Source organism: Pristiophorus japonicus, chromosome 2 (genome assembly GCF_044704955.1).
Source record: "Pristiophorus japonicus isolate sPriJap1 chromosome 2, sPriJap1.hap1, whole genome shotgun sequence".
Lineage (NCBI taxonomy): Eukaryota > Metazoa > Chordata > Chondrichthyes > Pristiophoridae > Pristiophorus > Pristiophorus japonicus.
Window position 1 is genome coordinate 21,704,969 of NC_091978.1, and position 23,327 is coordinate 21,728,295.

The window sequence follows — 23,327 nt, forward strand, 5'->3', positions numbered from 1 at the left end:
AAATCATGCTTGACAAATCTTCTGGAATTTTTTGAGGATGTAACTAGTAGAGTGGACAAGGGAAAACCAGTGGATGTGGTGTATTTAGACTTTCAAAAGGCTTTTGACAAGGTCCCACACAAGAGATTGGTGTGCAAAATCAAAGCACATGGTACATGGTATTGGGGGTAATGTACTGACGTGGATAGAGAACTGGTTGGCAGACAGGAAGCAGAGAGTCGGGATTAACGGGTCCTTTTCAGAATTGCAGGCAGAGACTAGTGGAGTGCCGCAGGGCTCAGTGCTGGGACCCCAGCTCTTTACAATATATATTAATGACTTGGATGATGGAATTGAGTGTAATATCTCCAACTTTGCAGATGACACTGAACTGGGTGACGGTGTGAGCTGTGAGGAGGATGCTAAGAGGCTGCAGGTTAATTTGGACAGGTTAGGCGAGTGGGCAAATACATGGCAGATGCAGTATAATGTGGATAAATGTGAGGTATCCACTTTGGGGGCAAAAACACGAAGGCAGAATATTTTCTGAATGGCGGCAGCTTAGGAAAAGGGGAGGTGCAGCGAGACCTGGGTGTCATGATTCATCAGTCATTGAAGATTAGCATGCAGGTACAGCAGGCAGTGAAGAAGGCAAATGGTATGTTGGCCTTCATAGCAAGGGGATTTGAGTATAGGAGCAGGGGAGGTCTTACTGCAGTTGTACAGGGCCTTGGTGAGGCCCCACCTGGAATATTGTGTTCAGTTTTGGTCTCTTAATCTGAGGAAGGACGTTCTTACTTTTGAGGGAGTGCAGCGAAGGTTCACGAGACTGATTCCTGGGATGGTAGGACTGACATATGAGGAGAGACTGGATCGACTGGGCCTGTATTCACTGGAGTTTGGAAGGATGAGAGGGATCTCATAGAAACATATAAAATTCTGACGGGACTGGACAGGTTAGATGCAGGAAGAATGTTCCCGATGTTGGGGAAGTCCAGAATCAGGGGACATAGTCTGAGGATAAGGGGTAAGCCATTTAGGACTGAGATGAGGAGGAACTTCTGTTAACCTCTGGAATTCCCTACCACAGAGAGTTGTTGATGCCAGTTCATTGGATATATTCAAGAGGATGTTAGATATGGCCCTTGCGGCTAAAGGGATCAAGGGGTATGGAGAGAAAGCAGGAACGGGGTACTGAAGGAATGATCAGCCATGATCTTATTGAATGGTGGTGCAGGCTCGAAGGGCCGGATGGCCAACTCCTGCACCTACTTTCTCTGTTTCTATGATTCTATGAAACTGCCATGGTGGAATTTGAACTTGAATTTTCTGGATTATTGTTCCAGGACGTCATGATTGCTAGACCTGTAACATAACCACTGCACTACCGTACCCATGTTTACTGCACAACCGTATTACTATTGACCTTCAGTGGCACCACCATCGCCCAGTCCCCGACCATGGATATCTTGGGTTTAACATGACTGGAAACGTAACTGGACCAGCCAAATTGACGCATTGGCCACAAGAGCAGGGCAGAGACTAGATACTCTTCAATGTCTGGCCCACCTCCTGACTGCCAAAGCCACTCCACTATTGATGAGGCTCAAGTCACCACTGCTTCTATGGATGCAGCTGCAACAATATTTTGCAGGGCAGGTAGGGTTAAGAAATAAATGTGGCCTTCCCAGTGGCTCGCTTGTGATGTCTTTAGCCCTTAGAATGGTCAAATTGCCACTCGCTATAAAGGCTCACGCATCAATAATCACTTGACTGAGGTATTGCAGGTTGCTTGATCTGTGACATAGTAATGCACTATATCCATCCGTAGATGTGGGGAGAAAATAAACTTCTCTTTCTCTGGGATTGGTCACAATGACCTGTGCTACAGTATGGTGTGCTACCAACATTTGTTTACAGTTCCAGTGGTACTGAGAAACTTCTGATACTTTATTTAAGTGGCAACATTCAGTGCGAGCCTAGACAGTATGGGCCCAAGTTTCCACATGATTTGCACCTGATTTTTAGGAGCAACTGGTGGAGAACGGACTATCTTAGAAATCGCAATTCTCCACATTTGTTTTTCTGCAGTTCTAGTCAGGTAGAACTGTTCTACTTTGGAACAGAATTTTTTCTTCAAAAGGGGGCGTGTCCGGCCACTGGCGCCTGATTTCAAAGTTTCCACAGTGAAAACATACTCCAAACTAAGTTAGAATGGAGCAAGTGAAGATTTTTGTAGAACTGAAAAAACCTGTTCTACACATTAAAAAAATCAGGCGCAGGTTACAAATTAGGTGTCCAGAATGAGGTGGGGAGGAGGGGGGGGGAAGGGATGTCATTAAATTCTACAATAAATCCTTATTTATACTTCTACAAATATTATCCCGTCCAAACTCATCTCGGGACTGAGAACAACAAGCTCACTACCACCCTTGTTGGTAGAGATAACTGAACACAGATCAGAGGTCGTATTTGTATAAATCTCCTGGTTTATATGGTTTCATACTGCATCTCACTGTTCACCGAGTTATAGATGTTGATAAATGAACATTTTGAGCATTTTTAGTGCTGATTATAAATAAAGACTGCCTTAACCTGAATTTGTTTTAAAAATCTAGGCCAAACACAATATTGAGGCTTCGATTCATCCACTTTGCCACGGAATGCAGCTGGGATCATTTGTATGTGTATGATGGGGACTCAGTTTATGCACCACTGTTAGCCGTGTTCAGGTAAGGAGAGTTGTTCAGCTGGATTTAGAATGCTTTGATTGTGGAATTTCTCAGTAAGTGCAGATCATTAGCCGATTAAAGCTGCAGCAATAATGTCCCAATGCTGACTGTGCCATGCTCATATTTTTAAAGATCAAAGAAAGAAATAGATAATTGGTTGTCAGAGTGAAAAAATTATGCAATAAAACCTCGTAAAGTTGGAGCTGAAGGCAATTATAAAGCCTTAATTTGATCTTGGGCCTTGGATGACAGTTCATAATAGATTTTCTTTCATGGTTGACGTCATTTAAACTTGACTATTAAATGACGACGCTGTGATGATTCTCACGGTTAATAGATTGCCACAGCTCTGCATATGGGACCAGGTAAAGTGATTCAGACTTATAAGAGTTTAGACTTGTACTTTTAATATCTGCACAGTGTTCATCAAACAAGAGTTAATAGTCATTTGTTGTCAGTTAATCTTGACAAACATTTGAATCTGTACGACTTGGCAATTTAACTGTTGAATGGACACTAGTTGCATGAATTTATAAAACTGGTTTCATAATTGGTGCTCGTTGCTTTAGACTGCAACTTGCTTTGTTATCCAGGTACAGTTTAAGTCGGGAATGCTTAACTTGAGCCAGTATCTAATTCACAAATCTAGTCCTCAAGTTGGTGATCCTCAGGTTCTTAGTTTATTATATTCCTTGGTTCCTTTCTCCTTATTTGGTGGAAGTCCTTTATTATTTTAAAGAAAGACTTGCGCCTATCGCGAACTCCAGGCGTCTCAAAGCGTTTTACAGCCAATGAAGTACTTTTTGAAGTGTAGTCACTGTTGTAATGCAGGAAACGTGCCAGCCAATTTGAGCACAGAAAGGTCTCAAACGATATAATGACCACAATGTAATGATGGCCCAATGGTCTGTTTTAGTGATGTTGGTTGAGGGATAAATATTGGCCAGGACACCGAGGCGAACTCCCCTGCTCTTCTTCGAAAAAGTGCCATGGTAACTATTACATCCACCTGAGACGACACCTCCGACACTGTAGCTCTCCCATGGTACTGTCCTGCAGTCTCAGCCGAGATGTGCTAAGTCTTGGAAGGAGACTTGAACTTCCTGTCGCCGAGGTGAGAGTGCTGCCACTGAACCACGGCTGACACCATTTAAACATGGACGCGTTTATTTGTACTGCCAAAATGGCCAACATGCTCCATCCTTTGTTTCTGATTGGTCCTCTTGGAGGATAAGCCACACCTTGAAGTTTCAGAGGAATACGAAATTGGAACCGCCCATCCCAAGGTCTCACTGACTTTGCAAATTGTAACTCGATCCACTTCCTGAAGCGACAGAGGACATTTAAAACTAAGATGAGGAGGAATTTCTTCTGAGGGTTATAAATCTGTGGAATATTTGAGCGATAAGGGAGTAAAGGGTTATAGGGAGCAGGCAGGGAAGTGGCGCTGAGCCCATGATCATAGAAACATAGAAACATAGAAAATAGGTGCAGGAGTAGGCCATTCGGCCCTTCGAGCCTGCACCAGCATTCGATAAGATCATGGCTGATCATTCCCTTAGTACCCGTTTCCTGCTTTCTCTCCATACCCCTTGATCCCCTTAGCCGTAAGAGCCATATCTAACTCCCTCTTGAATATATCCAATGAACTGGCATCAACAACTTTCTGCGGTAGGGAATTCCACAGGTTAACAACTCTCTGAGTGAAGAAGTTTCTCCTCATCTCAGTCCTAAATGGCCTACCCCTTATTCAAAGACTGTGTTCCCTGGTTCTGGACTTCCCCAACATCGGGAACAATCTACCCGCATCTAACCTGTCCCGTCCCGTCAGAATCTTATATGTTTCGATGAGATCCCCTCTCATTCTTCTTTATAAAGGCCCAGTTGATCCAGTCTTTCCTCATATGTCAGTCCAGCCATCCCGGGAATCAGTCTGGTGAACCTTCGCTGCACTCCCTCAATAGCAAGAACGTCCTTCCTCAGATTAGGAGACCAAAACTGAACACAATATTCCAGGTGAGGCCTCACCAAGGCCCTGTATAACTGCAGTAAGACCTCTCTGCTCCTATACTTAAATACCCTAACTATGAAGGCCAACATACCATTTGCCGCCTTCACCACCTGCTGTACCTGTATGCCACCTTTCCATGACTGATGAACCATGACACCCAGGTCTCGTTGCACCTCCCCTTTTCTTAATCTGCCACCATTCAGACAATATTCTGTCTTTGTGTTTTTGCCCCCAAATTGGATAACCTCACATTTATCCACATTATACTGCATTTGCCATGCATTTGCCCACTCGCCTAACCTGTCTGTCACCCTGCAGCCTCTTAGCGTCCCCCTCACAGCTCACACCGCCACCCAGTTTAGTGTAATTTGCAAACTTGGAGATATTACACTCAATTCCTTCATCCAAATCATTGATGTGTACTGTATAGAGCTGGGGTCCCAGCACTGAGCCCTGCGGCACTCCACTAGTCACTGCCTGCCATTCTTAAAAGGACCCGTTTATCCCGACTCTCTGCTTCCTGTCTGCCAACTAGTTCTCTATCCACGTAATTATATTACCCCCAATACCATGTGCTTTGATTTTGCACACCAGTCTCTTGTGTGGGACCTTATCAAAATCCTTTTGAAAGTCCAAATGCACCACATCCACTGGTTCTCCCTTGTCCACTCTACTATTTACATCCTCAAAAAATTCCAAAAGATTTGTCAAGCATGATTTCCCCTTCATAAATCCATGCTGACATGGACCGATCGTGTCACTGCTTTCCAAATGCGCTGCTATTTCATCCTTAATAATTGATTCCAACATTTTCCCCACCACTGATGTTAGGCTAACTGGTTATAATTACCCGCTTTCTCTCTCCCTTCCTTTTTATAAAGTGGTGTTACATTAGCTATCCTCTAGTCCATAGGAACTGATCCTGAGTCGATAAACTGTTGGAAAATGATCACCAATGCATCCACTATTTCTAGGGCCATTTCCTTAAATACTCTAGGATGCAGACTATCAGGCCCTGGGGATTTATCGGCCTTCAATTCCATCAATTTCCCGCCTAATAAGAATATCCTTCAGTTCCTCCTTCTCACCAGACCCTCTGTCCCCTAGCACTTCCAGAAGGTTATTTGTGTCTTCCTTCGTGAAGACAGAATCAAAGTATTTGTTCAATTGGTCTGACATTTCTTTGTTCCCCATTATAAATTCACCTTAATCCGACTGCAAGGGACCTACGTTGTCTTCACCAATCTTTTTCTCTTCACATATCTATAGAAGATTTTGCAGTCAGTTTTTATGTTCGAGGCAAGCTTCTTCTTGTACTCTTATTTTCCCCCTCTTAATTAAACCCTTTGTCCTCCTCTGCTGAATTCTAAATTTCTCCCAGTCCTCAGGTCGTCTTCCTTGGATTTAACACTATCCTTAATTTCCCTTGTTAGCCATGGTTGAGCCACCTTCCCTGTTTTATTTTTACTCCAGACAGGGATGTACAATTGCTGGAGTTCATCCGTGTGATCTTTAAATGTTTTCCGTTGCCTATCCACCGGCAACCATTTAAGTATCATTTGCCAGTCTATTCTAGCCAGTTCACGGCTCAAACCATTGAAGTTACCTTTCCTTAAGTTCAGGACCCTAGTTTCTGAATTAACTACGTCACACTCCATCCTAATAAAGAATTTTACCATATTATGGCCACTTCCCCAAGGTGTCTCGCACAACAAGATTGCTAATTAGCCCTTTCTCTTTACACATCACCCAGCCGAGGATGGCCAGCTCCCTGGTTGGTTCTTCGACATATTGGTATAGAAAACCATCCCTAATACACTCCAGGAAATCCTCCTCCACCGCATTGCTACCAGTTTGGTTAGCCCAATCAACATGTAGATTAAAGTCACCCATGATAACTGCTGTACCTTTATTGCATGCATCCCTAATTTCTTGTTTGATGCTGTCCCCAATCTCACTACTACTGTTTGGTGGTCTGTACACAACTCCCACTAGCGTTTTCTGCCCCTTGGTATTCCGCAGCTTCACCCATACCGATTCCACATCATCCAAGCTAATGTCCTTTCTTGCTATTGCATTAATTTCCTCCTTAACCAGCAATGACACCCCGCCTCCTTTTCCTTTCTGTCTATCCTTCCTAAATGTTGAATAGCCTTGGATGTTGAGTTCCAACCTTGGTCACCCTGGAGCCATGTCCCCGTGATGCCAATTATATCATACCCGTTAACTGCTATCTGCGCAGTTAATTCGTCCACCTTATTCCGAATACTCCTCGCATTGAGGCACAGAGCCTTCCGGCTTGTCTTTCTAACACACTTTGCCCCTTTTAGAGTTTTGCTGCAATGTGGCCCTTTTTGCTTTTTGCCTTAGGTTTCTCTGCCCTCCACTTTTACTTTTCTTCTTTCTATCTTTTGCTTCTGACTCCATTTTACTTCCCTCTGTCTCCCTGCATAGGTTCCCATCCCCCTGCCATATTAGTTTAACCCCTCCCCAACAGCACTAGCAAACACTCCCCCTAGGACATTGGTTCCGGTCCTGCCCAGGTGCAGACCGTCCGGTTTGTACTGATCCCACCTCCCCCAGAACCGGTTCCAATGTCCCAGGAATTTGAATCCCTCCCTTCTGCACCACTCCTCAAGCCACGTATTCATGTGAGCTATCCTGCGATTCCTACTCTGACTAGCACGTGGCACTGGTAGCAATCCTGAGATTACTATTTTTGAGGAACTACTTTTTAATTTAGCTCCTAACTCCCTAAATTCATCTTGAAGGACCTCATCCCTTTTTTTTTTAACCTATATCGTTGGAACCTATATGCACCACGACAACTGGCTGTTCACCCTCCCTTTTCAGAATGTCCTGTACCCGCTCTGAGACATCCTTGACCCTTGCACCAGGGAGGCAACATACCCTCCTGGAGTCTCTGTTGCGGCCGTACAAACTTCTATCTATTCCCCTTATAATTGAATCCCCTATCACTATTAGCTCTCCCACTCTTTTTCCTGCCCTGCTGTGCAGCAGAGCCAGCCACAGTGCCATGAACTTGGCTGCTGCTGCCCTCTTCTGATAAGTCAGCCCCCTCAACAGTACCCAAAGCGGCTATCTGTTTTGCAGGGAGATGACCGCAGGGGACCCCTGCACGACCTTCCTTGCACTGCTCTTCCTGTTGGTCACCCATTCCCGATCTGACTGTGTACCCTTTTCCTGCGGTAAGACCAACTCACTAAACATGCTATTCACGCCATTCTCAGCATCATGCATGCTCCAGAGTGAATCCGCTCGCAGGTCCAGCGCCGCAATGCGGTCTGTCACGAGCTGCAGCCGGACACACTTCCTGCATACGTAGTCGTCAGGGATACTGGAAGCTTCACTGACTTCCCACATAGTACAGGAGGAGCATAACACGTGTCCGAGCTTTCCTGCCATGACTTAACCCGTAGATAAAGTTAATTTGGCAACAACAATGCTAAAAGGTTACTTACTGATAAAGAAAAGAAAAAGAAAAACCACTTACCCCCTTGGCTGTGACGTCACCTTTTGATTTTTTTCCTACTTTTTTGCCTTCTCCCTACTGCAGCTGCACCGGCTGGCTCCTCCTCGACGTTGGGCCTTTTGTAGGCCTCTGGCGTTCCCGGACTCCCTGCTGCTCGCACTCCCGCCTCTCCGACGCGTTGGGCCTTTTGTAGGCCTCCGACGTCCCCGGACTCCCTGCTGCTCGTACTGATCAGCCACGATCAGATAGATCAGCCATGATCTTTTTGAATGGCAGAGCAGGCTCAAGGGGCCAAATGGCATACTTCTGCTCCTATTTCTTATGTTATTAACACTTCACTCCCTTACCGTTCAAAAATCTGTCTATCTCCACCTAAAATCTATTCCATGAGACAGCCTCCACAGTTCTCTGGGGGCAGACAATTCCACAGATTTATGACCCTTTGAGAGAAGAAATTCCTCTCTATCTCCGTTCTAAATGGGCGACCCCTTATTCTTCAACTGTGGCCCCCAAGTTCTCGATTCCCCCACGAGTGGAAACATCCTCTCTGCATCTACCTTGTCGAGCCCTCAGTCTCTTGCATGTTTCATTAAGATTACCTCTCATTCTTCGAAACTCCAATGAGTATAGGCTCAACCTTTCTTCATATGTCAACATCTTCATCTCCGGAATCAACCTAATGAACCTTCTCTGAACTGCTTCCAATGCAAGTATATCCTGAAGTATGGAGATCAAAACTTTATACGCAATATCCGGTTGTAGCAGGATTTCCCTGCTTTTATACTCCATCCCTCTTGCAATAAAGGCCAACATTCTATTTGCCTCCCTGATTACTGGCTGTACCTGCATACTAACTTTGTATTTCATACACAAGGACCCCCAGGTCCCTCTATACTGCAGCATTTTGTAATCTCTCTCTATTGAAATAATAATTTGCTTTTTCATTGTTCTTGCCAAAGCTTTACCACATTATATTCCATCTGCCAAATTTTTGCCCACTGGCACTCTATATCCCATTGCAGATTCTTTATGTTGTCCTCACAACTTTCTTTTCCACCCATCATTGTATCATCAGCAAACTTGGCTACATTACACTTGGTACCTTCATCCAAGTCATTAATATAGGTTGTAAATAGTTGCATCGATCTCTGTGGCACCCCACTAGTTACTGTTTGCCAACCGGAAAATGACCCATTGTTCTCTGTTCTCTGTTTTCTGTTAGTTAGCCAATCCTCTGTCAATGCTAATATATTACCCCCAACCCCGTGAACTTGTATCTTGTGCAGTAACCTTTTATGTGGCAACTTATCGAATGCCTTCTGGAAATCCAAATGCACCCCATCCACCAGTTCTCCCTTATCCACCCTGTTCGTTACATCCTCAAAGACTCCAGCAAATTTGTCAAACATGATTTCCCTTTCAAAAAACCATGCTGATTCTGCTTGCCTCGTATGATTTTCCAACTGTCCTGCTATTGCTTCCTTAATAATGGACTCGAGCATTTTCCCAACGATAGATTTTAGGCTAACTGGTCTAGGGGAGTGTTTGCTAGTGCTGTTGGGGAGGAGTTAAACTAATATGGCAGGGGGATGGGAACCAATGCAGGGAGACAGAGGGAAACAAAAAGGAGACAAAAGCAAAAGACAGAAAGGAGATGAGGAAAAGTGGAGGGCAGAGAAACCCAAGGCAAAGAACAAAAAGGGCCACTGTAGAGCAAAATTCTAAAAGGACAAAGGGTGTTAAAAAAACAAGCCTGAAGGCTTTGTGTCTTAATGCAAGGAGTATCTGTAATAAGGTGGATGAATTAACTGCAAATAGATGTTAACAAATATGATGTGATTGGGATTACAGAGATGTGGCTCCAGGATGATCAGGGCTGGGAACTCAACATCCAGGGGTATTCAACATTCAGGAAGGATAGAATCAAAGGAAAAGGAGGTGGAGTAGCATTGCTGGTTAAAGAGGAGATTAATGCAATAGTTAGAATGGACATTAGCTTGGATGATGTGGAATCTATATGGGTAGAGCTGCAGAACACCAAAGGGCAAAAAACGTTAGTGGGAGTTGTGTACAGACCTCCAAACAGTAGTAGTGATGTTGGGGAGGGCATCAAACATGAAATTAGGGGTGCATGCAATAAAGGTGCAGCAGTTATAATGGGTGACTTTAATATGCACATAGATTGGGCTAATCAAACTGGAAACAATACGGTGGAGGAGGATTTCCTGGAGTGCGTAAGGGATGGTTTTTTAGACCAATATGTCGAGGAACCAACTAGGGGGGAGGCCATCTTAGACTGGGTGTTGTGTAATGAGAGAGGATTAATTAGCAATCTCGTTGTGCGAGGCCCCTTGGGGAAGAGTGACCATAATATGGTGGAATTCTGCATTCGGATGGAGAATGAAACAGTTAATTCAGAGACCATGGTCCAGAACTTAAAGAAGGGTAACTTTGAAGGTATGAGGCGTGAATTGGCTAGGATAGATTGGCGAATGATACTGAAGGGGTTGACTGTGGATGGGCAATGGCAGACATTTAGAGACCGCATGGATGAACTACAACAATTGTACATTCCTGTTTGGCGTAAAAATAAAAAAGGGAAGGTGGCTCAACCATGACTATCAAGAGAAATCAGGGATCATATTAAAGCCAAGGAAGTGGCATACAAATTGGCCAGAATTAGCAGCGAACCCGGAGACTGGGAGAAATTTAGAACTCAGCAGAGGAGGACAAAAGGTTTGATTAGGGCAGGGAAAATGGAGTACGAGAAGAAGCTTGCAGGGAACATTAAGACGATTGCAAAAGTTTCTATAGATATGTAAAGAGAAAAAGGTTAGTAAAGACAAACGTAGGTCCCCTGCAGTCAGAATCAGGGGAAGTCATAATGGGGAACAAAGAAATGGCAGACCAATTGAACAAGTACTTTGGTTCGGTATTCACTAAGGTGGACACAAACAACCTTCCGGATATAAAAGGGGTCAGAGGGTCTAGTAAGGAGGAGGAATTGAGGGAAATCCTTATTAGTCGGGAAATTGTGTTGGGGAAATTGATGGGATTGAAGGCCGATAAATCCCCAGGGCCTGATGGATTGCATCCCAGAGTACTTAAGGAGGTGGCCTTGGAAATAGCGGATGCATTGACCGTCATTTTCCAACATTCCATTGACTCTGGATCAGTTCCTATGGAGTGGAGGGTAGCCAATGTAACCCCACTTTTTAAAAAAAGGAGGGAGAGAGAAAACAGGGAATTATAGACCGGTCAGCCTGACCTCAGTAGTGGGTAAAATGATGGAATCAATTATTAAGGATGTCATAGCAGCGCATTTGGAAAGAGATGACATGATAGGTCCAAGTCAGCATGGATTTGTGAAAGGGAAATCATGCTTGAAAAATCTTCTGGAATTTTTTGAGGATGTTTCCAGTAGAGTGGACAAGGGAGAACCAGTTGATGTGGTATATTTGGACTTTCAGAAGGCTTTCGACAAGGTCCCACACAAGAGGTTAGTGTGCAAAGTTAAAGCACATGGGATTGGGGGTAGTGTGCTGACATGGATTGAGAACTGGTTGTCAGACAGGAAGCAAAGAGTAGGAGTAAATGTGTACATTTCAGAATGGCAGGCAGTGACTAGTGGGGTACCGCAAGGTTCTGTGCTGGGGCCCCAGCTGTTTACACTGTACATTAATGATTTAGACGAGGGGATTAAATGTAGTATCTCCAAATTTGCGGATGACACTAAGTTGGGTGGCAGTGTGAGCTGCGAGGAGGATGCTATGAGGCTGCAGTGACTTGGATAGGTTAGGTGTGTTAGTGTTTTCTCAGAAGAATCACTCAACACTCAGTCGGTTCCAATGCTGATGCGGCTTTTATTACGCTCAGCGGGGAGGAAAAACTCAGGACCGTATCCAGGTTTCTCTCCACCGAACAAAGGGTTACATGCACCTTTATATGTTTCACAACAGTTACAAAACAGTTTACTACAGCGACACAGCCCATCACGGCTGGACACAAGCCAATCACAACGATTATAGATTACATATAGGTTCTTTTAACCCAATAGTATCCCGGGAACCATATGTTCGGTTATTGTCAGCTTGGGCTGATCGATGACTTTATAGGTTCTCTCCCTCGTTCTTTCATCTGGGAGAAATAATTGGTTTATAACCTTGTTTACAGGAGATGGTTTCCCTCTTATCTTTCTTCCTGGGGAATTAATTGGTTTATGACCTTGTTCACAGGAGATTGTTTCCTTCTTATCTCTTTCTTCCCGCATCCCAGGCATTCCTATAGTGGGCCTCACAGGGTTATTGCTCGGTCATTGAACGTTCAACAGTTCACAGCTTGACTACCTGATTTCCCATCATGCCTGGGCAGCCATTTTATGTGTGTGTCCACTTTAAACTTATATGCGTTTAGATATATCTAGCAGGTGCCTAATGCCTAGTATTCTGGTATATTCTAAAGGTGCCTACCTCCTACAACAGGTGAGTGGGAAAATGCATGGCAGATGAAGCATAATGTGGATAAATGTGAGGTTATCCACTTTGGTGGTAAAAAGAGAGAGACAGACTATTATCTGAATGGTGACAGATTCGGAAAAGGGGAGGTGCAACGAGACCTGGGTGTCATGGTACATCAGTCTATGAAGGTTGGCATGCAGGTACAGCAGGCGGTTAAGAAAGCAAATGGCATGTTGGCCTTCATAGCGAGGGGATTTGAGTACAGGGGCAGGGAGGTGTTGCTACAGTTGTACAGGGCCTTGTTGAGGCCACACCTGGAGTATTGTGTACAGTTTTGGTCTCCTAACCCGAGGAAGGACATTCTTGCTATTGAGGGAGTGCAGCGAAGGTTCACCAGACTGATTCCCGGGATGGCGGGACTGACCTATCAAGAAAGAGTGGATCAACTGGGCTTGTATTCACTGGAGTTCAGAAGAATGAGAGGGGACCTCATAGAAACGTTTAAAATTCTGATGGGTTTAGACAGGTTAGATGCAGGAAGAATGTTCCCAATGTTGGGAAAGTACAGAACCAGGGGTCACAGTCTAAGAATAAGGGGTAAGCCATTTAGGACCGAGATGAGGAGAAACTTCTTCACCCAGAGAGTGGTGAACCTGTGGAATTCTCTACCACAGAAAGTTGTTGAGGCCAATTCACTAAATATATTCAAAAAGGAGTTAGATGAAGTCCTTACTACTAGGGGGATCAAGGGGTATGGCGAGAAAGCAGGAATGGGGTACTGAAGTTGCATGTTCAGCCATGAACTCATTGAATGGCGGTGCAGGCTAGAAGGGCCGAATGGCCTACTCCTGCACCTATTTTCTATGTTTCTATTGTTTCCTGCTTTCTGCCTCCCTCCTTTTTTAAATAGGGGCATTACATTTGCAGTTTTCCAGTCCGCTGGGTCCTCTCCAGACTCCAGGGTATTTTGGTAGATTGCAACCAATGCATCCACCATCTCTGCAGCCACTTCTTTTAAGACCCTAGGATGCAGGCCATCAGGTCCAGTGGACTTGTCCACCTTTAGTCCCATTATTTTACTAAGTACTTTTTCTTTAGTGATTGTGATTGTTTTAAGTTCCCCCTTCCGTATACCCCTTGACTATCTATTATTGGGATGTTTTTAGTGTCTTCTACCGATACAAAATATTTGTTTGAAGTCTCTGCCATTTCCCTGTTCCCGATTATTAATGCCCCAGTCTCAAACTCTAAGGGACCGACCTTTTTATATACCTTCTGCAGGTATATAAAAAGGAAGAGGGTACTTTAACTTCTCTGTTCCATTTTATATACCTGTAGAAGCTTATTATTATCTTTTTTTATATTTCTTGCTAGTTTACTCTCATCGTCCATCTTCTCTCTCATTTTTAGTTGTCCTTTGCTGTTTTTTTTAAAATATCCCAATCCTTGGCCTTCCACTAATCTTGGCAAGATTGTATGCCATTGTATTGAATTTGATACCATCCTTTACTTCCTTAGTTAGCCACGGATAGTTCTCTCTTCTCAAAGTCTTTCCTTCTCACTGGAATATATTTTTGCTGAGAGTTATGAAATATCTCCTTAAATGTCTGCCGCTGCTCATCAACCGTCTTAGACTTTAATCTATTTTCCCAGTCCACTTTAGCCAACTCTGCCTTCATATCTTTGTAGTCTTCTTTATTTAAGATCAGGACACTGGTTTGCGATCCAACTTACTCATCCTCCAACTGAATTTGAAATTCAACCATGCTATGATTGCTCTTTCCAAGATGAACCTTTATTATGAGATCATTTATTAATCCTGTCTCTACAGAATACTAGATCTAAGATAGCCTGCCCCCTGGTTGGTTCTACAATGTACTTCAAGGAAATCATCCCGAATACACTTTATGAACGCTTCCTTAAGGCTACCTTGGTCAATTTGATTTGTCCAATCAATATGAAGATTAAAATCGTCCATGATTATTGCCGTACCTTTCTTATTATTTCTTGATTTATACTCTGTTCGACAGTGTGGCTACTATTAGGGGCCCTATAGACTATGCCCACCAGTGACGACTTTCCCTTATTATTTCTTACATCATGAGATGTTAAACTGTGGCTTCATCTGTAGCTCAAGTGGAAGATTAAGATATTGTGCCACTGTTCAAATATGTGTGACATTCTCAGCCAAAGCCATAAACCGACCTGGTTGTAAACTTAAAAGCAGCATTACATTAAAACTGTGGTTGTACTTGCAAATTAATTTATCGTATGTAAAGTGCTGTTAGATGTGGCTGATGCATTGAAAGGAACTATATCTGCAACTCCGCCCTTTTCATGTGCCTTGTCCAAGTTTTATGTCCAATTCATTTCCATGGATATGTTTTGTAGATCTGATTACATAACTCTGTTTTTGTCCATACTTAAATGCTTGGTTGGTTGTTACACCGTGATCATTTTCTTGGCCACTTATTTAATAAACCTTTCATTTTGTAATAATGCTCATGATTTTTATCACTAAAGGTTGTTGCTTTGCTATGTTGGCCATTATTGCAAGGGGTTTGGAGTACAAGATTAAGGAAGTCTTACTTAAATTGTACAGGGCTTTGGTGAGACCACACCTGGAGTACTGTGCACAGTTTTGGTCCCCTTATCTGAGGAAGGATATACTTACCTTAGAGGGGTTGCAATGAAGGTTCACTAGATTAAATGCTGGGAAGAGAGGATGCAAAGAGGCTTCGGGAAGATGTAGACAGGCTAACTGAGTGGGCAAGAACGTGGCAAATGGAATATAATGTGGAGAAATGTGAAGTTATCCACTTTGGTAGGAAAAATAGAAAAGCAGAGTATTTTTTAAATGCTGAGAGATTTAGAATTGTTGATGTTCAGAGGGACCTGGGTGTCCTAGTGCAGAAATCACTGACTAACGTGGTTGCAGGGTGGCCAAGACTGGGAATTAAACATACAGGGGCATCTGACAATTCGGAAAAATAGACAAGAAGGGAAAGGAGGTGGGGTCGCTCTGTTAATAAAGGATGATATTCGGGCAGTTGTGAGAGACGATATTGGCTCTAATGAACAAAATGTTGAATCATTGTGGGTGGAGATTAGAGATAGTAAGGGGAAAAAGTCACTGGTGGGCGTAGTTTATAGTGGAAAACTAGAAGATTGGGAAAATTTTAAACGACAGCAAAGAATGACTAAAAAAGCAATAAAGAAAGGAAAGATAGATTACGAAAGTAAACTTGCGGAAAACATAAAAACAGATAGTAAAAGCTTTTACCGATATATAAACCGGAAAAGAGTGACTAAAGTAAATGTTGGTCCCTTAGAAGATGAGAAGGGGGATTTAATAATGGGAAATGTGGAAATGGCTGAGACCTTAAACAATTATTTTGCTTCGGTCTTCACAGTGGAAGACACAAAAACCATGCCAAAAATTGCTGGTCACGGGAATGTGGGAAGGGAGGACCTTGAGATAATCACCATCACTCGGGGGGGTAGTGCTGGACAGGCTAATGGGGCTCCAGGTAGATAAGTCCCCTGGAATGCATCCCAGGGTATTAAGAGTTGCCTGACTGATTTAAGAGTGAGCTGCGTAATGTTTAACTGGAGTCGCATGTAGACCAGATCAGATAGGGTGGCAGGTTCCTTTCCTTGAAGGATGTTAGTGAACCAGTTGGATTTTTAACAACAGCAACTTTCATTGTCATTTTCAGGTGCTAACTAGCAAATTTATTGAGTTCAATTTTGTAACTTGAAATGGTAGGATTTCTACTCGTCCTCTGGCTTGCTCACCTACTCATTCATGTACTGTACGCATACGTTTCAGGTGTGAATTCTTGGTCAAAACAGTGAGGTATGTAGTTACCTGCTTTCTCTGTCCCGCCCTTCCTTAAATAATGGAATGCTACTTGCCATGTTCTAATCCAGAGGTGCAATTCATGAATCGAGAAAGCTTTGGAAAATTCTGACTAATATGCCTCCATTTTCTATCATTTCTTTTATTACCCTGGGATGGAAACCATCAGGTCCTGGAGATTTGTCGCTTGAGTACCATTATTTTCTCCTTTCCCATTTTAAAAACTTTGTTCCTTCCACGACTTTTATTTTTAGGTTCCCTTGTACCACTGGCATTTTGTCCTTTTCATTGAAAATGGATACAAAGCACTCTGTTGTCAAGTCTATTATTTTCTATCAATTGTAGTCTTGCCTGCATCCATCTTTAATGGGCCTATATTCCTCTCTGCCGCTCTTTCTCTCAATATATTTGCAAAAGCTTTGTAGTTAGCTTTGGTATCCCTTACAAATTTTTTTTGTATTCCCTTTTTGTACCTCATTATTTTCGATGTATCCCATTGCTTTTTTCTAACTCTCCCAGTCTTAGTTTTCCACATCTTGCATTTGTATAAACCTTTTCTTTCAGCTTGATACTGTATCATGCCTCGTTTGATGACCATGGTTGCTTAACTCTACAACTGGAACCTTTGTCTTTTAGGTGTATGTACTGGTTTTGTATTGTACCAAATATCTCCACCTTAAATATAGTCAATGACCCAGCCTCCGCAGGGATATAGAATTTCAAAGATTCACGGTCCTCAGCGAAGAAATTCCTCCTCCCCTCCATTTTAAATGTGCGACCCCTTATTCTGAAACTATGCCCCTAGATTCCCCCATGAGGGAAAACATTCTCTCTCTATCTACCCTGTTAAGCCCCCTCAGAATCACGTGTTTTAATAAGATCACCTCTCATTTTTCTAAACTTCAAAGAGTATAGGCCCAATCTGCTCAAACTTTCTTCACAAGGTTGTGGGTTCAAGCCCCACTCTAGCGATTTGAGCACAGAAATCTAGGCCGACACTCCAATGCAGTACTGAGGGAGTGCTGCACTGTCAGAGGTTTTACTTTAGTTATGAGAATGTAAAAATCAATGATAAAGATTGCCATTTTGTTTCAATTATCGACTTTTTATAGTATCTGTTACCCAAATTATTCTTGTCATTCTACCCCATTCAGTGTTTACCCTTTTTTTTAAAGCCATTTATATCTTCTAATTTCAACATGGCATGGATTTAAAATCACGTGCTGGAATCTGGATTTAGAATTAAGTTTGCTGGAATCATTTTATTCTTTTACTCTGATTTATGCCGCAGTATTGATTATAATGTAATGATCTTGGTGTGTGTGGTTTCCTTCCTTTCCAAGGCTCCTCAACCCAAATATGGCCTCTGCTGTGCGCATAAGTACTTTTATATTGGCACCATGATCCTTTTTCTCCCATTTACTGAACAATATTTATTGCTCCATTTGATTTTCATCAATGAGTTAAGCTTTCTGCCACAACTGTCAACCTTCCTTTCCCTGAAATACTGGTGCCGATACTTTAATAGCGATCCTTCTCTTGATTCACGATCTACAGCAATTCCGGAAGATTGGCTGCTCATTATCAGGTCCACAAAAGCTGGTGTGTAAGTCACCACTAATTACAGCCATTTATAATCTGCCCTGTGTTTTGACACTTGTATCCGTGTGGGGGATTTATTATCATTGTTGCAGCCGGTATCGGAAATCACTGGAATGATACATGCGAACTTCACGGATTAAAATGTTGTTGGCAGGAATTGGTACAATTTACTAGTCCACTTAAGATTTTTGTGTCTGGAGTGTATATCTGCAGTCTTTTCCTCCTGACTCTGTTACAACTTAGCAGCAGTCTTCACATATAAAGATGCCATGTTAATGCATGTTTTTATTGTAGAGATTGTGCGGTGAATTACTGGCTGTACTCCCTGGACATTGGTAGTTAAGGAAGGACACAAATGGTGCCTATCTTTTAATCAGCTGTTTGGAGGTCAAGGCATATTCAATTGTTTCAATTCTGCTATTTTTTACCTAAAATGTGCTTATAAGGGGCTGCAGGATTCTATAGTCAACATAAAAACATAAATAGCAGCAGGAGTCGGCCATTCGGCCCCTCAAGCCTGGCCTGCCATTCGGCCCCTCGAGCCTGCTCTGCCATTCAATAAGATCTTGGCTGATCTTCTACTTAAACTCCACTTTCCCACACTATCCCCATATCCCTTGATTCCCTTAATATCCAAAAACCTATCTATCTTTTGCCTTGAATATAGTCAACGACCGAGCCTCCACAGCCAGGGCCAGAAAGTAAAATTAAGCCAAAGAAAGAAAACGCAAATAGCGTGTTCCACAAAACAGAAGCTCTGTGGAGATTTAAAATTTGATTTGGAATCATAGATGTTTCAAGCACAGTAGGCCACCTTTTGGAAAATTGTTTCTGTGCCAACTCTTTTCTAGAACAATCCAAAACTAATGCCACTGCTCCGTGCTCTCCCCATAGCCTGACAAATCTCTCTGATTGAAATAATTTATCGTGTAGTAACTTTGGAGTATAAAGCACAGATAATTCAAGGTCATTAAGCTCATGAAATTGACTTTTACCCAACAATTTTACCCCATTTACAGACTGCACCCCATTCCTGAGGTAAGGGTGTGCATGAACTTCCTGATCCCCAAAATATAGTTCAAAAATATATTAAACCAACACATCTTGAAACATACAAAATTATTTGAAACATATAAAACTCTTACCCAGTGTAGATGCAGGGAGGATGTTTCCTCTGGTTGGGGAGTCTAGAACCAGGGGTCACAGTCTCAGAATAAGAGGTCGGCCATTTAGGACTGAGATGAGAAATTTCATCACTCGAGGATGGTAAATCTTTGAAATTCTCGACCCTTGAGGGCTGTAACAATAGATTACTTGGCTCCCAGAGTGGAGGTCACTATTTCCCAGCAGAGCGAGGCCCTCCTGTCATTTAACGGAAGATGAGACATGGCTGTCAACAAAAGATTGTATTTAAATGCAGTAACCTACTCCAGAGTATAAAGTATTTCTTATGGTTATGGATGGTCAGTCATCAATTGACAGATGGATACTTTGAGCCATTTCTGGGTGAGTGACTTGATTTGACAGCTCACAGGTTTACAGCTAGAAACCTCTGGCCTGTCTGCCTTCCGAACAACTTGGAACATTTATTTTTATTCTCTGCCACTTAATTTCTTATTTATCAAAGTCCAAATTGTAAATTTGTTGAACTTCTTTACTTCCCTGGATTCCCTTTCTAGGAAAGTTTTTTAAACCCCAAGTTTGTTTGGCCGTGCTTACTGACTCTTTGATTTATCTTGCCTTGTTTGGTACACTTTTCAATTTCTGGTTACCTTGGTTCTTCAGTTCAGAAGAAAACTCCCAAACACATCAGCTGTTGACTACTAAAAGTGTACTTGCCTGTGTTGGTATTGGAGGAGGGAAAATCTGTGTCTGAGATTGTTGGTCCACAAACGGCATATTCTAATTTCTTTTTATTTGCAGATTATCAGGGATCTTCATTTTCATCTCATAGGCAGTCCCTCGGAATCGAGGAAGACTTGCTTTCCACTCTTAGCATGAGTTCTTAGGTGGCTGTACAGTCCGATATGAGAACCACAGTCTCTGTCACAGGTCGGACAGATAGTTGTTGAGGGCAAGGGTGGGCAGGGAGCCTGGTTTGCCGCACGCTCCTTCCGTTGCCTGCGCTTGATTTCTGTATGATCTCGGCGACGATACTCGAGGAGCTCAGCACCCTCCCGAATGCACTTCCTCCACTTAGGGTGGTCTATGGCCAAGGACTTCCAGGTGTCAGTGGAGATGTCGCACTTTAGCAGGGAGGCTTTGTCCTTGTAACGTTTCCTCTGCTCGCCTTTGGCTCGTTTGCCGTGGACGAGTTCCGAGTAGAGCGCTTGCTTTGCGAGTCTCGTGTCTGGCATGCAGACTATGTGACCTGCCCAGCGGAGCTGATCAAGTGTGGTCAGTGCTTCAATGCTGGGGATGTTGGCCTGGACGAGGGCGCTAATGTTTATGCGTCTGTTCTCCCAGGGGATTTGCAGGGTCTTGCGGAGACATCGCTGGTGGTATTTCTCCAGCGACTTGAGGTGTCTATTGTACATGGTCCACGTCTCTGATCCATGCAGGAGGGCGGGTATTACGATGGCCTGGTGCCATGAGCTTGGTGACAGTTTTGAGGGACTGATCTTCAAACACTCTTTCTTCGCCGTCTCCAGACCAGGTCCAAGACTACTCCAACCTCTGTCGTCGAGCTACAGTATGCGGACAACGCCTGCGTCTGTGCACACACACAGGCTGAACTCCAGGACATAGTCAACGTATTTACCGAGGCTTATGAAAGCATGGGCCTTACGCTAAACATTAGTAAGACAAAGGTCCTCCACCAGCCTGTCCTCGCTGCACAGAACTGCCCCCCAAACATCAAGATCCAAGGCGTGGCCCTGGACAACGTGGACCACTTCCCCTATCTCGGGAGCCTCCTATCAACAAGAGCAGGCATTGATGAGATCCAACACCGCCTCCAGTGCACCAGTGCAGCCTTCGACCGCCTGAGGAAAAGAGTGTTTGAAGATCACGGATCTTAGACTGGGTCGTATGTTTATGTTCTTACTATCAACTCTGGGTCAGTTCCTATGGACTGGAGGGTAGCTAATGTAACACCACTTTTTAAAAAGGGAGGGAGAGAGAAAGCGGGTAATTATAGACCGGTTAGCCTGATATCAGTAGTGGGGAAAATGTTGGAATCAATTAAGGATGAAATAGCAGCGCATTTGGAAAGCAGTGACAGGATCGGTCCAAGTCAGCATGGATTTATGACGGGGCAATCTTGTTTGACAAATCTTCTGGAATTTTTTGAGGATGTAACTAGTAGAGTGGACAAGGAAGAACCAGTGGATGTGGTGTATTTGGACTTTCAAAAGGCTTTTGACAAGGTCCCGCACGAGATTAGTGTGCAAAATCAAAGCACATGGTATTGGGGGTAATATACTGACGTGGATAGAGAACTGTTTGGTAGACAAGAAGCAGAGTCGGGATAAACTGGTCCTTTTCAGAATGGCAGGCAGTGACTAGTGGAGTGCCGCAGGGCTCAGTGCTGGGACCCCAGCACTTTACAATATACATCAATGATTTAGATGAAGGAATTGAGTGTAATATCTCCAAGTTTGCAGATGACACTGTTAGCGCAAATGTTTTGCTGGAAGAATCACTCTGGGTAGGTTCCAATTTCAAAACGGTCTTTATTACCCGGCTGGGATGAAGCCTCTGGGTTTCTCCAGGCATTTCCCTCCACTGAACAAAGGAATTCATCGATACTTATATGTTTTACAACAGTTTGCTACAGTTACACAGCCTACTTCGGCTGGACACAATCCAATCATAATGAGAATTGATTACAAATCGATTCCTCTGGACCAATGGAGTTGGCCCCCCAGTCACCAGGGGACTGGGTGATGAACTCATGCCCTCGTGATGTTCTCCAGACCTCCTTATCTCTACTGTCCTTGGGTTCTGCCTGAGCCTAGCTTTCTTATCTAAATACAATTAGAGTTCCATTTTGTACCATTGGGCAGAGACATCTGGTCTGGGTTTCAGAATGTGCTGATTTGGACTTAATTGTGTGTGTCTGTGTGAGAAACACAGTTGTATCAGTTACCTCGGAATGTGGCCAGATCATCCAGTTGAGTTCCCCTGATGCTTTGCAAAATCTCTGGCAGCCATTTTATACACGTGTACATACATATGCCCTGCAGGTGCCTTTGCCTTCGGAAGCGCCCTACAACAACACTAAACAGGGTGGCGGTGTGAGCTGTGAGGGGGAAGCTAAGAGGCTGCAGGGTGACTTGGACAGGTTAGGGGTGAGTGGGCAAATGCATGGCAGATGCAGTATAATGTGGATAAATGTGAGGTTATTCACTTTGGGGGCAATAACGCGAAGACAGAATATTATCTGAATGGTGGCAGATTAGGAAAAGGGGAGGTTCAACGAGACATGGGTTTCATGGTTCATCAGTCGTTGAAAGTTGGCATGCAGGTACAGCAGGCGGTGAAGAAGGCAAATGATATGTTGGCCTTCATAGCTATGGGATTTGAGTCTAGGAGCAGGGAGGTCTTACTGCAGTTGTACAGGGCCTTGGTGAGGCCTCATCTGGAATATTGTGTTCAGTTTTGGTCTCCTAATCTGAGGAAGGATGTTCTTGCTATTGAGGGAGCGCAGCGAAGGTTCACCAGACTGATTCCAGGGATGGTTGTACTGACATATGAGGAGAGACTATCAACTGGGCCTTATACATTGGAGTTTAGAAGGATGAGAGAGGATCTCGTAGAAACACAAGATTCTGACGGGACTGGACAGGTTAGATGCGGGTAGAATGTTTCCGATATTGGGGAAGTCCAGAACCAGGGGAACACAGTCTCAGGATAAGGGGTAGGCCATTTAGGACTGAGATGAGGAGAAACTTCTTCACTCAGAGTTGTTAACCTGTAGAATTCCCTGCCGCAGAGAGTTGTTGATGCCAGTTCATTGGATATATTCAAGAGGGAGTTCGATATGGCCCTTATGGCTCAGGGGATCAAGGGGCATGGAGCGAAAGCAGGAAAGGGGTACTGAGGGAATGATCAGCCATGATCTTATTGCATGGCGGTGCAGGCTCGAAGGGCCGAATGGCCTACTCCTGCACCAATTTTCTATGTTTCTATGAGCATAAGGAATGGCCCCTCGAGCCTGCTCCATCATCAATAAGATCATGGCTGATCT

The 23,327-nt window shown here is 43.6% G+C and overlaps 1 protein-coding gene across 5 annotated transcripts in view; it reads left to right on the top strand.

Moving 5' to 3' along the window:
• atrn (attractin) overlaps positions 1–23,327 on the top strand; it is a 418,894-nt gene that overhangs the window by 59,753 nt on the left and 335,814 nt on the right. For all 5 annotated transcript variants that reach the window (XM_070866810.1, XM_070866809.1, XM_070866811.1 and 2 more), the window contains exon 3: positions 2,598–2,711. In XM_070866810.1, the coding sequence (XP_070722911.1) occupies positions 2,598–2,711 (114 nt within the window). The remainder of the gene's footprint in view (positions 1–2,597; positions 2,712–23,327) is intronic.